The following is a 13,075-nucleotide window of genomic DNA, read 5'->3' as shown; positions in this document are numbered from 1 at the left end:
CAGACTCCCAAGAAGCCCCCTCATACATGAAGTACGGGTCAGCGACACAGATAGGAGGCATCTGCTCAACCCCGATGATGTAGTTCACGTGCAAGGCATAAAGGCGGACAAACGTAAAATCCAGCTTCTTCACGTGAAACATGTCGAATATGTAATCGAATCGAAGGAAGAACTTCTCCGCGGGGAATGTGTCGACGTACGACAATTGCCGCGGAACGTTAACCATGTAGAGTGGGTATCCTGGATCTTTCGAGGCGATGAGACCTTTCTCTATCCGCAACACATCGTCATGAAGTCTCCTTAGATCGTCGAATCTGGCCCCTCGCGCTGCTGCAGGTAGGGTTGGTTGACCGGGGATATGCCATTTATCCGCACCGGGGATATCTATACGGTCTTGAACCCGAGGCTGCTGAGGCGGCTGGATCATAGAATCAGCTTTTTGGCCTTTCCTCGGTCTCTTCCTAGACTTCTTTACTACCGGAAGGTCGTCCATAATACATTCAGCCTCCGTAGACGGCAATTCAGGCACCGACTCATGACGCTCAAACCCTAAGTAGGCACCAGTATTGACATACTGTTGAGTGCCATCGTCATCCTCATCCTCATCTATGGCAACGTCACCAGCGACTAATGGAGCCTTTTCCTCACCCCCTCCGCTATCACCCAGCACGACAGCCGACGCTAATTGGGTAGGTGAGGTGTTGATGTTCATACCTAACTACGTGCTCGTGGGTGTGCTCCCGGCCGCCTCCAGGCGAAGCAGACTCTTTGGCCACAACAGGACCCACCCATTGCAACAATCACCAAGCCGCCGCGGGGTCTCGTCGTCATCCCCCACTAGTACCAGAGGAGCCAAATTCTCGTGGCCCAGTTTGACACTGGCCACGGAAACCTTGAAGACGTTCGAGGGGATCGGCCAGCTGTGGAACAATGGTTCCTCCGGCTTCATTATCATCGCGTTCCCCACGTCCACCTTCTGGTTGCCGGTGGTGTACAATATGGTGCACGGGGTTTCGTCGACCTGCAAAGAAAAGTCTGCGACGGGAGACATCCGAAAGGCAACGAAAACGGAAGATTATACATTTATTGAAGGGGGACGGTGTGACAGATACCGTGAGGGCGTCAAGCTCAGCCAAAGACGAAGCACCGCCGAGCACGTCCGGTGCCGAAGCCGGTGCGGGAGCAGGTGCAGATGCAGGTGCTGGTGCAACGCTAGTCGAGGCGCTCCCTAAGAAGTCAGCAAGGGGAAAGTACGCTGCATTTTTTTTTGGATTTTGCCCGGTCCAATTGAAAATGGCCGGAACCAAGGAAGTAGACATATCTACAACCACCTATTTTGCGGCAGCTACCGCTGTTGCGACTGTCTGAGATGATTTCTTCTCAACAGCAATCTCAACCTTCTTGTCGATGTTTTCTTCAGTTAACCTCCGTCTTTCCTTCCTCTCCTCCGTGGTCTCACGGTAGTACTTCTTCCACATGGCGCCGTCTCCGACACCGTGCACGCGTCCATACGACGGTCGAGTCTCCACCGGGAGTCGTTTCAATATGTTCAACACCCGGTTGAATGGAGTGTCCCACTTGGGCCTCGCCAACGCCTCAGACGGCGAGTCGCTTTCGGCCGCAATCCTGTGGTGCTCTCTTTGCAAAAGGCACAAGGATTGTTTACAAATATGACTAACGTGCAGTCGAATTGATCAAAAACTAAAATTACCAGCAGTCTCATGAACTCCGTCGTGACCGCGTTCGTCTCGAAAACCTTCTTCACTGGGTCCCAACGGTGCCGGGCCCTGAGGATGTCACGCTCCTGCGGGACGGTGAACTCCGTCAAGGGGTCTGGGATGCCCAGACTCGCAGCTTCTGCGTCCTCCTTGGCCCATATGGACCTCTTCCCGCCATAACCACGGCTTCCGAGGTGGTGGCACCCAATGTTCCTCTGTTGAAGCCCCTTCATGTACTTCGACTTTTTTTTGGCAGCTTCGGCCTCGCAAGATGCCTTGAATATTTCAAAGTCCTCTGCCGTGATTGTCGGATTATCCTTTACAATCTCGGAGTAGGGTTCCTTTTTATCGATGATCCTTGCTTTCATCCTTGTTTTCCAGGCGGCCAACACATCGCTAAACTTGGTCATGGCGTGTTTGTTTATCTTCTTCATTGTCGGGTCCTTATCTGGATCTTTATAATCCTTTTCATTCCGGCCCGGGAACAAGAATACCTGATGCAACTTCTTTAGGAGGGAGGGCCTCATATTATCTATCTTCTGTAGTTTCTCATCGTTGATGGTGGCGGTTGTCCGTACGATGCAGCCTATTTGATTGCCGTAGCACGCGCGCGCTTCCTCGGGCGCGTTTGGCTCAAAATTGCCGTCATCCACCTCCGTGACCACCAGTCTAGTAGTCCTGAGTTTGTTAGGAAGCCGTTGCCTCTTTGCTTTCGGTTCTACACCGGCTCCGCTCCCCGAGGCAGCGCCGGTCTCGATGCCGGTCTGAGTCTCAGCGTCGGTCTCAGTCTTAGCGCCGGTCTCAGTCTCAGCACCGGTCTACGTGTCGGTCTCAGTCCCCGATGCGACCGGTGGGCCCGGCAACAATATCGGTTGATCGTCGGCAAGGCTCAAAAATTCGTCTGCCGCCAGGTAGACGTCGTCGCAATCACCAGAACCCTGTCCTTACTCGTTGCTAGCCATGTTTCCTACGATTAAATCTAGTCAACTAATTCTAGACCTAATAAAATGAATAATGACATAAAAAAGGCCTATGTTTTGCAGGAACGTTGACTCCTTCCCGGTGCGGCAAATCCCGGGCACTCGATATGTCCTAGTTTGTAGCACAACTCATGCCGAAATTCATGGAAAATTTCGGCATGACCTTTGCTAAAAAGTGGACAAATCGAGAACCTGAAATTTGCCGGAACAGAAATGAATCAACATTCCGGCAAAACATAGGCCACTCAGCTTCATTCCCTGAAAACAGTGTTCAAATATCCATCTTCGACACCGTAACACATGTCCAAATATACACGAGCAACCACATGTCCAAATATACATGTCCAAATTTCACAAGCTAATTCAAAAACAAAGTGTAGAAGAAAATTCATTTAACTACTAATAGAACAAAATTCAGTTAACTTTAGTGCTCTATAATGATAAAAGAAAAAAAACAGTTAACTACTAATTTCATTCATTTAGGTTATTCATTTAACTTCACCTAATTAACCTACTGTACCACTACTACTAGCAGCACTACTAACCTAATTAACCTAGCAAAACTCTACTGCCCTAACTAAAAAACATCTAATTAACATCTACTAGTACCACTACTGCCCTAACCTAATTAACATCTACTAGTATCACTATATACTACAAGCAGCATCTACCCTAATTAAACCCTACCGCCCTAACTAACTTTTGCTGTAAACCAATTTTTTTGCTCTAAACTAATTTTTGCTCTAACATCTACTACTTAACATATTTTGCTCTAAACTAATTTTTTTGCTATAAACTAACTTTTGCTCTACTAATTTTTGCTCTAAAATGCAGAGATAGAGGAGTGGGGGGAGGGGTGGGGGACTTACAGAGAGGGGAGAGACGGTGGCGGGGAGGTGTTCGGCGACGGGGGCAGGGGTGGAGAGGGCGGGCTCGGGCACGGGCAGCGGCGGTCCTGGGCGGGCTCGGGCGGCGGTGAAGTCGAGGGCGGCGATGGTGAGGTCGAGGGAAGCCTCGGGCGGCAGCGGTGAGGATGACGGCGGCCTCGGGGGGAGACGGTGAGGTTGCGGGTGTCCGCGCCGGCAGGAGACGGCGGCGAAGTGGGGCGACTGCGAATTGGGGAGATGACGGCGAGGGCGAGGGATTTGGGGGAGAAGTGGTGGCCGGGGGGAGGGAAACCGCTGTTTAAGTGAAACGTAACGGTAGCGCGTTCCTGAAAACGCGCTATAGCTAAGTTAGCTACAGCGCGTTTCCTGAAACGCGCTACTGCTATTCCTTTCTCCTTTTTTCATTTATTTTTATTTACATTTAATTTTTTCCTTTCTCCTTTTTCTATTTTTTTCATTTTCATTTACTTTTCTACTTGTTTTTCATTTCATTTTATTTTCGTTAGCAGTAGCGCCTTACACCTAAACGCGCTGCTACAACAAAATTAGCGGCAGCGCTGTTTAGCGCTGCTACTATGTGTAGCCGATCGGCTTAGTGGTGGGAATTTTTGTAGTAGCGCTTTTACAACGGGACGCGCTACTGCTATATATGTATCTGCAGCGTGGTTATTTCGCGCGCGCTACTGCTGTCTAGCAGTAGCGCCCTTTTTTAACATGCGCTACTTCTAAAGTTCTGTGTATAGGCTTTTCTCTAGTAGTGTGTGTGTGTGGGGGGGGGGGGGGGGGGGAGGGGGGGTTGCTGCAACCGATGAGGTGCGGCGCTGGAACCGCCCGCAGGATTTGCTTCAACCGGTGAGGGTTGGTGGTGGTCGGCGACGGTTCTATCCGCCATGAATTTTTTTTGTTACATCAATTTTTTTTGCTGGAACCAACTTTCGGTGTTGTTGCAAATTGAGAGGATGGAGGCGCCATCGCCGTATGATTTTTGCTACATCAAATTTTGGCTGGAACCACTTCAGATTTTTGCTGGATCCAGCATTTGACTTTGCTACAACAAACGAGGATGGCCCTGGGACGGCGGTGGACGGCATGATTTTTTGCTGCATTGACATTTCAATTTTGCTAAAAACCATTTCAATTTTTGCTGGAACTGTGTCAAATTTTTGTTGGAACCATGTTCAGTTTTTGCTGGATCATAACATTGTTTACTGAAAACAATTTTCAATATTTTGCTGGAACCACATCATTTTTTTGCTGGAAGCACATCATTTTTTGCTGGAACCATGTTTTTTTGTTTCAAACCGGCCACGCCTGCTCTCTGTTTTTTTTGCTGGAACCACCTCTGTTTTTGCTGGAACCACCTCTGTTTTTGCTGGAACCGGTGTCGTAGGGTGCTAGGACCGGTGAACTCATGGTGGTGGATCACGATGTCACACGGCGGTCAACTACCACGACCTGCTGCAGCGTTTTTGCTGGAACGAATCCGTCGACAATGAGGCGGCGAGCGGGACTCCGGCGGCTGCGCAGGCGGGGTCAGTGATGCGATGGATTTCGGCGATCTGAGCCGCACCCTTTCCTTTTTTTTATCTCGTGCGGGTTCGGATGCGGGATGTGGGGGACAAAGCACTCCTGATCTGACGGTTGGCAGTTAGCAGAACGAACGCACGGGATGCAACCGGCCAAAATTTTCGGCCGGTGCGCCGGCTCCTATAACTGGCCAATTTACAAACATCCCGTAAGTTTTCCAGAGGAAGCATTGGAGTTGTTGTAAGGTGCTTACAAAAATAAACCAATATTTCTTAAGCACCAATACTTATTACAAAGGATAGACGCTTAATTAGACACCCTTCAATAGAGTTAAATCACCGATGCTTGAGAAAAATAGGTTTATTCTACTAAGCACCTTCCCTAAGCATACTACATTGTCCAAGGCCTAAATCCATAGCACACTTCCTTTTCTTTTTTTAAGTTTGTTTGTTTTTGAAATTTATTTTGAACAATCTTTTTCTAGTTGAATGGACGACAACCAGCTAACAAGCACGCATTTTTTTACCTGCCAACAAGTTCAAAAATACACCTTGGGACATGGATGCACATGTACCAGAATTGTTTATTAATTAATAAAAAAAATTATTTTTTTTCTAAAATATTGTTGAAACAGACATTTGTCTGGTGTATTACTCACGCGTAAAGATTCATGACGAAATGATTTTTGTGGTATTCTGAATGAATAAAAACAAAAACAATAGTATATTAATATAAGCTTACTATTCACATAATTTGTAGTTGCAATTTTGTCTTTTTGCCAATAGTAACATAAAATTTATTTTATTATGAAACTTTACACATGAGTGATACACTAGACAATGTTGTTCCGCTAAAGAACCGGAGGGAGTAAATAAAACTAAGAGCAAGCCAGGCCATTCAATTCTGGAACGATACGGCACAACTGTGTTGTTTGTCACTTCCCATGACCATGAGTTGCTAGTAGCTTTAATTAATGGCATACCTAGATTTGCTTTAGCAAAACTAATATGAAATACTTATGGTACATCTAGACATGCTTTAGCAAAACTGATATTGTTAATACATGAGGTCCAACAGACTAAAGTACAATACATGGGCTGGCATTCGAAGGGCCTGGGCCGGGATCCATGTCGGCCTGGATTCATGACTTATGGACGGCCTGTACACACTGCCGAGCCCGCCGAGCTCTGTTCTCTTATCTCCCCACCCTCAACCCCACGCCGACCGGAGTGCAGCTTGCTCCGCCGCAACTCTCCCATGAAGATGTGTCGGCATTTTCCTTAAGGAGGCAGGGACTCTCCACTGCGCGCAGGGTATAGGACGAGTTCGAGGTCAGCAACGACCACCGGCGGTGAGAGGAGGAGGAGCACGTGGGCCGCGTGTCGGCGCGTCCCCGTCATCCCCCACATTGTGTCGACGCGTCCCCGTCATCCCCCACATTGGCGTAGGCGGGCGGAAAGGCAGGTGTAGGTCCAGTTTCCAACGACAGGACGGCTGCTTCATTTTCTGGTAAGACCGGGGGGTAAAGTAATTCTGAATTTCATTTGGTGCTACAATTGACGTCTCCCTTTCTGCTCCTTTCTTCCCTATATGCATGTGTATTGAGTCAATTACCCCGATGGTGCTACAACTTGACGTAAACAATCACTTTGATGCTAGAAGTTGTGGTGTATATCGAAGTGGTGCAAAAACTTGGCATTGCCGTGCAAATACAGTGCTTATCTCTTTTGTATACGTAGTCGGTGCTGACCAGGTGCGTGGGGCCCATTGTCAGCCACTGGACCAGAGAGAATGAACATATGTTGACGTGGGAGACTTTGTCACCTATAATAAGAAGAAGTGGGTCCCGCCTGAGCAAGAACTAAATGGCAATTTTACCGGTAGGTATCGAACAAACCACTCCACCCGTTACGTTCCCTTTGTCAGTATGGATAACAATCACTTATATATAGGAGTATGACCTAAGCGCAGGCGGAGGTTAATTTATTTTATATTTTTGAGAATCTGGCGGAGGTTAAATGAGCTACGGATCTTGCAGCCTATTCTGCACCTGTTAGTTTTTCTAAAATTTTCTGTAGAAAGTATCTAAATTATAATCTCCGTAATAAAATTAGCGTTCCCTAAAAAAAAGGTAATGAAATTAACGCATGAATATTTCTGTTTATAAATATTGTACATACAAACAGAATAAACTACATTTAGAAAATTGCTCATATATTATTTAAAAATACTCATATATTTAAATAATATTTATGAATTATAATTTTTTTTGTATAACTTATAATTAAAAATTACTATTCAAAAAATTATTTTAGTTATACAGCATTTCAATAATTATACACACGTTTTTATAACTAAAAATATTCGTAATCTATAATTTAAACTGTTCATATGAATATTTATTTTATATAATTTTAATATAAGACGTGACTGCATAATATTAAGTATTCGTTAAACATATTCATTCTTATTAAATGTCTGTATTACCTAAATATTTTTCATATCATACACGGATGTACATTTAAATGTTATTATTTAATAATAATCGTTTATATGTATAACTTGTATTAACTAAATATTTTTCATATCATACACGGATGTACATTTAAATTTTTAAAAAGGAACAGGTGCAGAATGGGCCCACTATCTGTGGCTCAGATAAGCTCCGCATGCAGAAATGTTAAAACTAAGGGCCTGTTCTGAACCTCCCCCAGCTTCCCAAACTCCACAAAATTAGCTTCCGGAGCTAGCTTCTAACTTCACTTGGCGATTTCATCCATTCGGCAGCCCGTGTAGCTTCTTCCAGATTTGGCCCAGCTGGGAGCCTACTGACCTGTTGGTCGCCAATTTGGGCCAGCTCGAGGCAGCCCATATGACCCCACGCTGCATCTTTCTGTGGAGGAGGGCTGGCCACGTGCACTGCACAGAGTTGAAGCGAGGCAGGCATCGAGAGGCGTCGGGGGAATTGTTTCACGAACCGTTTTTTCAACTTAGTGGTGGCATCCCCTCGCAATTATTACCAACTCCTCACTTCTCCAATTGGTGAAGCTGGGCTTTAGCAGCTTCAACTTTTTACACTGCAGGCTCGCAACGCTCCAGGAAGCTAACTCCGCGGAGCCCAGGCGTTTTGTCCGGCTCCTCGCCCGGAGTTTGAGAAACATGGATCGGGAGGAGTTCAGAACGGGCCCTAAGAGTCTATTATCCACAGTGTGCATGCGAGCGTGATGGCTTGCAGGTTAGACAGGTTGGTATCTAGGTGTTGATTGTGGGTTCAAGACCAGGCGAAGTGGCCTCACCTTACCTTTTGTTTAGTTTAATTTTCACTCTCTTCTGGCAGGCAGGACCCACTGGTCATAGAGGTGAAAAAATTGCCACGTCAATAGTCTTTTTTGATAAAAAAAGGGAACTACTCGCTAATGGTAGTAAAACCGCCCTGCTCTTCTTGGTTAGTATGGAGAGAAGTTATCCGAAAGGTTGAAAGATGCCAACGTGAGCTAGCGTCTGCGCCAATCGATCTTCTGTAGGAGTAGGAGGTAGCACAAATCCCCTCTTTCTTTTATATCTCGAGGCGTTTTTCAAAAAATCAGGCCACACGCTCCTTCTCTTTGGCCCAATGGCTGACAGCGGGCCCCACGCGTCTAGTCAGCACCAGCTTCATATATATGCGAGATAAGCGTTGTATTTGCACGTTAATGCCAAGTTTTTGCACCACTTCTATGTACACCATAACTTCTAACACCAAAGTGATCGTTTACGTCAAGTTATAGCACCACCAGTGTAATTGACTCATGTGTATTAATGCCTTCATGCTTGACTAAAATAATATTCTGTATGCTGTGTCCAATCTCATGCCCAGCTTCCTCCCTCGCCTACGCGCCTGTATTCTGCTAACCGCTGCTCCAGATAGTTCCTATTTGACGCTCGCTCCTGGACCAGCCCAGTTAGCGATTGCGAGGGTTGTGCGGTTTTTACTTCTTCTTTTTTTTTGGTTTTCGGGTTTTCAGGTTTTCAGCGGTTTTTTCTTGTCCTCATCATTCTCTTAAGATTTTTCGCTTTTGTGGATCTCTCTTCCCTTTTCGTTTCTTGCCCTTTTTTGGTTTTTTCCTTTTTTATTATCTTGTGTCAGTTATAATATACTTTTCAAAAACATGAACATTTTTTAAAATATACTGTGAACATGTTTTCAAAACATGACGAATATTTATTCAAAATACTCAAAGAGCATATTTGTAAATAAATGATCAACATTTTAGTAACACACACTGAACATTTCTTAAATACTGTATGTACTAGTGAATAACGGGCTCCAAGGAGACACCACATCTCAACGGACACCACACTTGTATGTTGGTTACTATTTAGCCGTCAGGCTTACTAACCGGTCCAACACAATTTCGATAGTTGGACAGTCACCATGTCTAGTTTCGACACACCGGAGCCCGATAAACAACACCCCTTTAATTTCCTCGTCAAACTCGCCCCTCAACCGTTGGTCAGCTGCATCAAGAATTGCATCTCTCTCCTGACATTCCCGGACCATCTCGACTAGGCTATTTTTCGTGCCTTTATCAATTGAGGTAAGCTTTGGTTTCACGCCACATATAACCTCAAGCAACAACACACCAAAGCTGTAGACATCAGATTCCCTATTTCCTCCAACGTTCTGCCGGTATGCTGGGTCCATGTAGACTTGTGACTTAATGATGTTGTCCATCGACCGCGAGGTCATGGCATGGTTGAGTTGCATCACGAGCCCGAAGCCACACAGCTTAGCATTGAAGCCACTGTCCAACATCACATTTTCTGGCTTGATATCCCTATGCAAGATGCATTTCATACATTTAGTATGGAGGTATTCAAGACCTGAGGCTATTCCAATAAGTATGTTGTACCTGAAACACGAATGATAGATTCTCTGTCAGATAAGTAATTTGAAGGTTGTAAACTATTGGTTTCTTTCGACAAATGAAAAATAGTAATCTGAAGGTTATATCAAAAGAAAAGTTACTTTGAAGGTACAGAACACAAATCAGTGTTTAACAACCTTTTGCGCCAATCCAGAACAAAACCTGAACCTGGAGACCTTGCACTAGAATGTTCCGCATCCATATGAGCACCATGGCCGTAAAGATGAGCCTCAAGGTTGCGATCCTCCAATAGTTCATAGACAAGCAAGAGATTGTTCCTTTTGTCACACCAACCAACAAGACGTATAATATTGTGGTGGTTCAGCGGGCTCATAATATCAATCTCATTCTTAAAGGCTTCCCTGGCTTCATCTGACATTCCATGTTTATTCTTTTTTATAGCCACAGACACTTCTTGTTTCTTACCTTGTTTGTCTTGCAACGTTAATGTACCTTTATAGACTGTCCAAAAGGCACCCTCTTCAAGCTTTTGCGTTTTCGAGAAGTCATGTGTTGCTGACGCCAATTCATTGTAAGTGAACCTTTGACCATGTCCTACGAAAACAGAGAAAACAAAGTATATATATGAGACAGTGGTACCTCCTCGCTGGAAATCTATGAGACAAGCAGAACTTTGCAAAAGATGCAAAAGTGACAAGGGAGATGTGATGATGCAGTGCCTATCTTGAATAGAACATAAGGATGATTGGGGAAGGAAATGGACAAAGGACATGCACCGGATATCTTGGCCTTGCGATGCATGAACGTGCCGAAGAGTTCCATGATGCCACCGCGTGGGACTGGTGGTGGTGGTGGTGGCGGCGTCATAACCGGACTATTTTTTGGAGGTGGACGCGGACATGGTGTTGAAGATCCAATATAAGATTGGGTTAGGAAAGGTGGTGGAGATGGAGTTGTAGGTGGAGCTGATGCTACAGGTTCAACAACATTTGAAGAGGAATCAAGTGGCGGTGATGGATCTTGTTCATAAGAATTAATATTTTCAATATTTTTTTCGGTCTGGTCAAGGTCGTGTATGATATCCACTATGCTAGGCCTTTTGTGTCTGTCGATCTCCATGCAGGTCAGTGCAATCTCAGTGCATCTTTTCACTTGCTGGTACAGTGCCTCTAGTGACTCGGGAGAACTCCATGGTGTTTGCAACCTTTTTCTCCAATTTCCTTGTACCTGTGTAATAGAAATGTAAAGTTATATTTACAACATTAACATGGTCCTTTTGTCCAGTCGAAGAGATAACTTTCTTACTTGATCAAGAAACTGTTTGTACGGAATTTCAGCGTACATTGTCTGGCCGTTAGGCCCAGCAATTATCTTGGTCATTACAACACCCAAGCTAAATATGTCTAACTTCTTTGAGACCTTGCTTTCAGATAAGTATTCTGGTGCCATGTATCCACTGCACATGGCATCATAAATATTATATATACAGTTTCATTAGAAATGGCTTCATTATAGGAGGCATTTACTTACAGAGTTCCTGCAATAGGACTTTGTGTTATCCTGGTTTGTTCTTCACCGACGAGCTTGGACAAACCAAAATCTGCCAGTTTTGGTGTCATGTTTTCATCTAAAAGTATATTATCTGGTTTTAGGTCAAGATGATAAAATGGTTTTTCGAATCCTTCATGAAGGTATTTTAATCCTTCACATGCCCCTTTGATAATGTTGTAACGTGTTTGCCAATCAAGTCCATTACATTCATCTGCCAATTTATTATACAAAAAGGTTGTCAGTGGAATCCAGAAATAGACTACATTTTTCTTGGCATGCCTAATAAGTGTGTATATAATATAACTGAAGGTGGAGCGGCCTCTTTACCAGACAGATGCTTTTGAAGGCTTCCCTTTGGCATATACTCGAAGCAAAGTGCTTTATATGTTGTTTCACCAAAAACAACTCTTCCTTCAAACTGTATATGTTGACGTTGTGTTTCATAGCAGTAGCCAACAAACCGTACAATGTTAGGATGCTTTAGCATCATAAGGTTGTCAAACTCATGTATGAATTGTTTGTCATCAATTGTTTGCATGCTGTTATGAAGCAGCTTCACTGCAATATCTCCTCTGTCGTCGTGCACACCCTGCTCAAGATGTATTATCAGCACATAATATCGTACGTGTCAAGCAGAAAATGTAAGTATCAAGCTTTGTTTATTGCCTATGTGTCGCACATTTTTGGTACAAACAATGTGTCATGAATGAATCTTACCCTGTAAACTTTTCCATAGGCCCCATGTCCAAGTACTCGCTCCTCAGAGAAATTATTCGTGATTTTTTCTAATAACTTCAGCGGCATACTTGTTGGCTCCATGGCTTCGCAGCGTGACATTTCGTCAGTGGGGTTGTCTTTGCTGGTAGTGGTACAACTTAAATCCTTACGCCCGACCAACTTAAAACTTGAATTAAGAATTGTAACAAATATATCGATATGCGGGTCAATCAAGCGCCAATGCGGCGCATCATGATAATGAAATGACAGCCATAAGGGATCTGGATCAAGTGTGGTCATCAGATGTATAAAGCTAGCTGCGTCAGAACCTGTAATCTAGGTAGCTAGCTAGCTTGAGGGGTGTTGGAAAGAAGGCAAACCAGAGAGAAGGATGTAGCACTAACGTGGAGCTGGAGCTTGTGGTGGACAAATGGAGACCTGCCTGCAATTGCAGCGCTCCATCGAAGCCTCCAGGAGATGTCATGTCTCGTCACTAGGCTTCCTTTCCACTGGACGGGAGAAATGAAGATGGTCGTGGGTGTGTGATGGGTTGGGTTAGGTGGAGGCTACGGTTGAATGTTTCTGTGGTTTAGAGATAATTTGTCAAGATCAACAGTAGGACACACTAGGTAGTTAATTAATCTAACACGCCGATGTATTAATTAACTTAAAATTAACAAAAATATTACCTACATGAATAAACAAATGGAGCATTGGATTTAATATAAGGAAAGAAAATTATCATTGCAACTAGCACAAGCCCTACTGAGATAATACTACTTCTAGCCAAGTTTTTGCATCTACTAATAAATGATGACCCATACATG

General features: G+C 44.5%; 1 protein-coding gene across 1 annotated transcript; it reads right to left on the bottom strand.

Annotated features, from left to right (window-relative positions):
- Window positions 1-9,102: 9,102 nt before the first annotated feature.
- Window positions 9,103-12,100, bottom strand: LOC123497428 (cysteine-rich receptor-like protein kinase 44). The gene is made up of 5 exons (XM_045233832.1): window positions 11,859-12,100; window positions 11,286-11,742; window positions 10,757-11,207; window positions 10,157-10,574; window positions 9,103-10,004 (listed from the first exon to the last, which is right to left on the bottom strand). Exons 2-5 carry the CDS (start codon window positions 11,442-11,444, stop codon window positions 9,467-9,469), a joined length of 1,566 nt encoding a protein of 521 aa, XP_045089767.1. The 5' UTR covers window positions 11,445-11,742; window positions 11,859-12,100; the 3' UTR covers window positions 9,103-9,466.
- Window positions 12,101-13,075: the final 975 nt, after the last annotated feature.

This window comes from Aegilops tauschii, chromosome 2 (genome assembly GCF_002575655.3).
Source record: "Aegilops tauschii subsp. strangulata cultivar AL8/78 chromosome 2, Aet v6.0, whole genome shotgun sequence".
Lineage (NCBI taxonomy): Eukaryota > Viridiplantae > Streptophyta > Magnoliopsida > Poales > Poaceae > Aegilops > Aegilops tauschii.
Note: the sequence above shows the minus strand (reverse complement) of the source record. Positions and strands in the feature narration are given on the sequence as shown.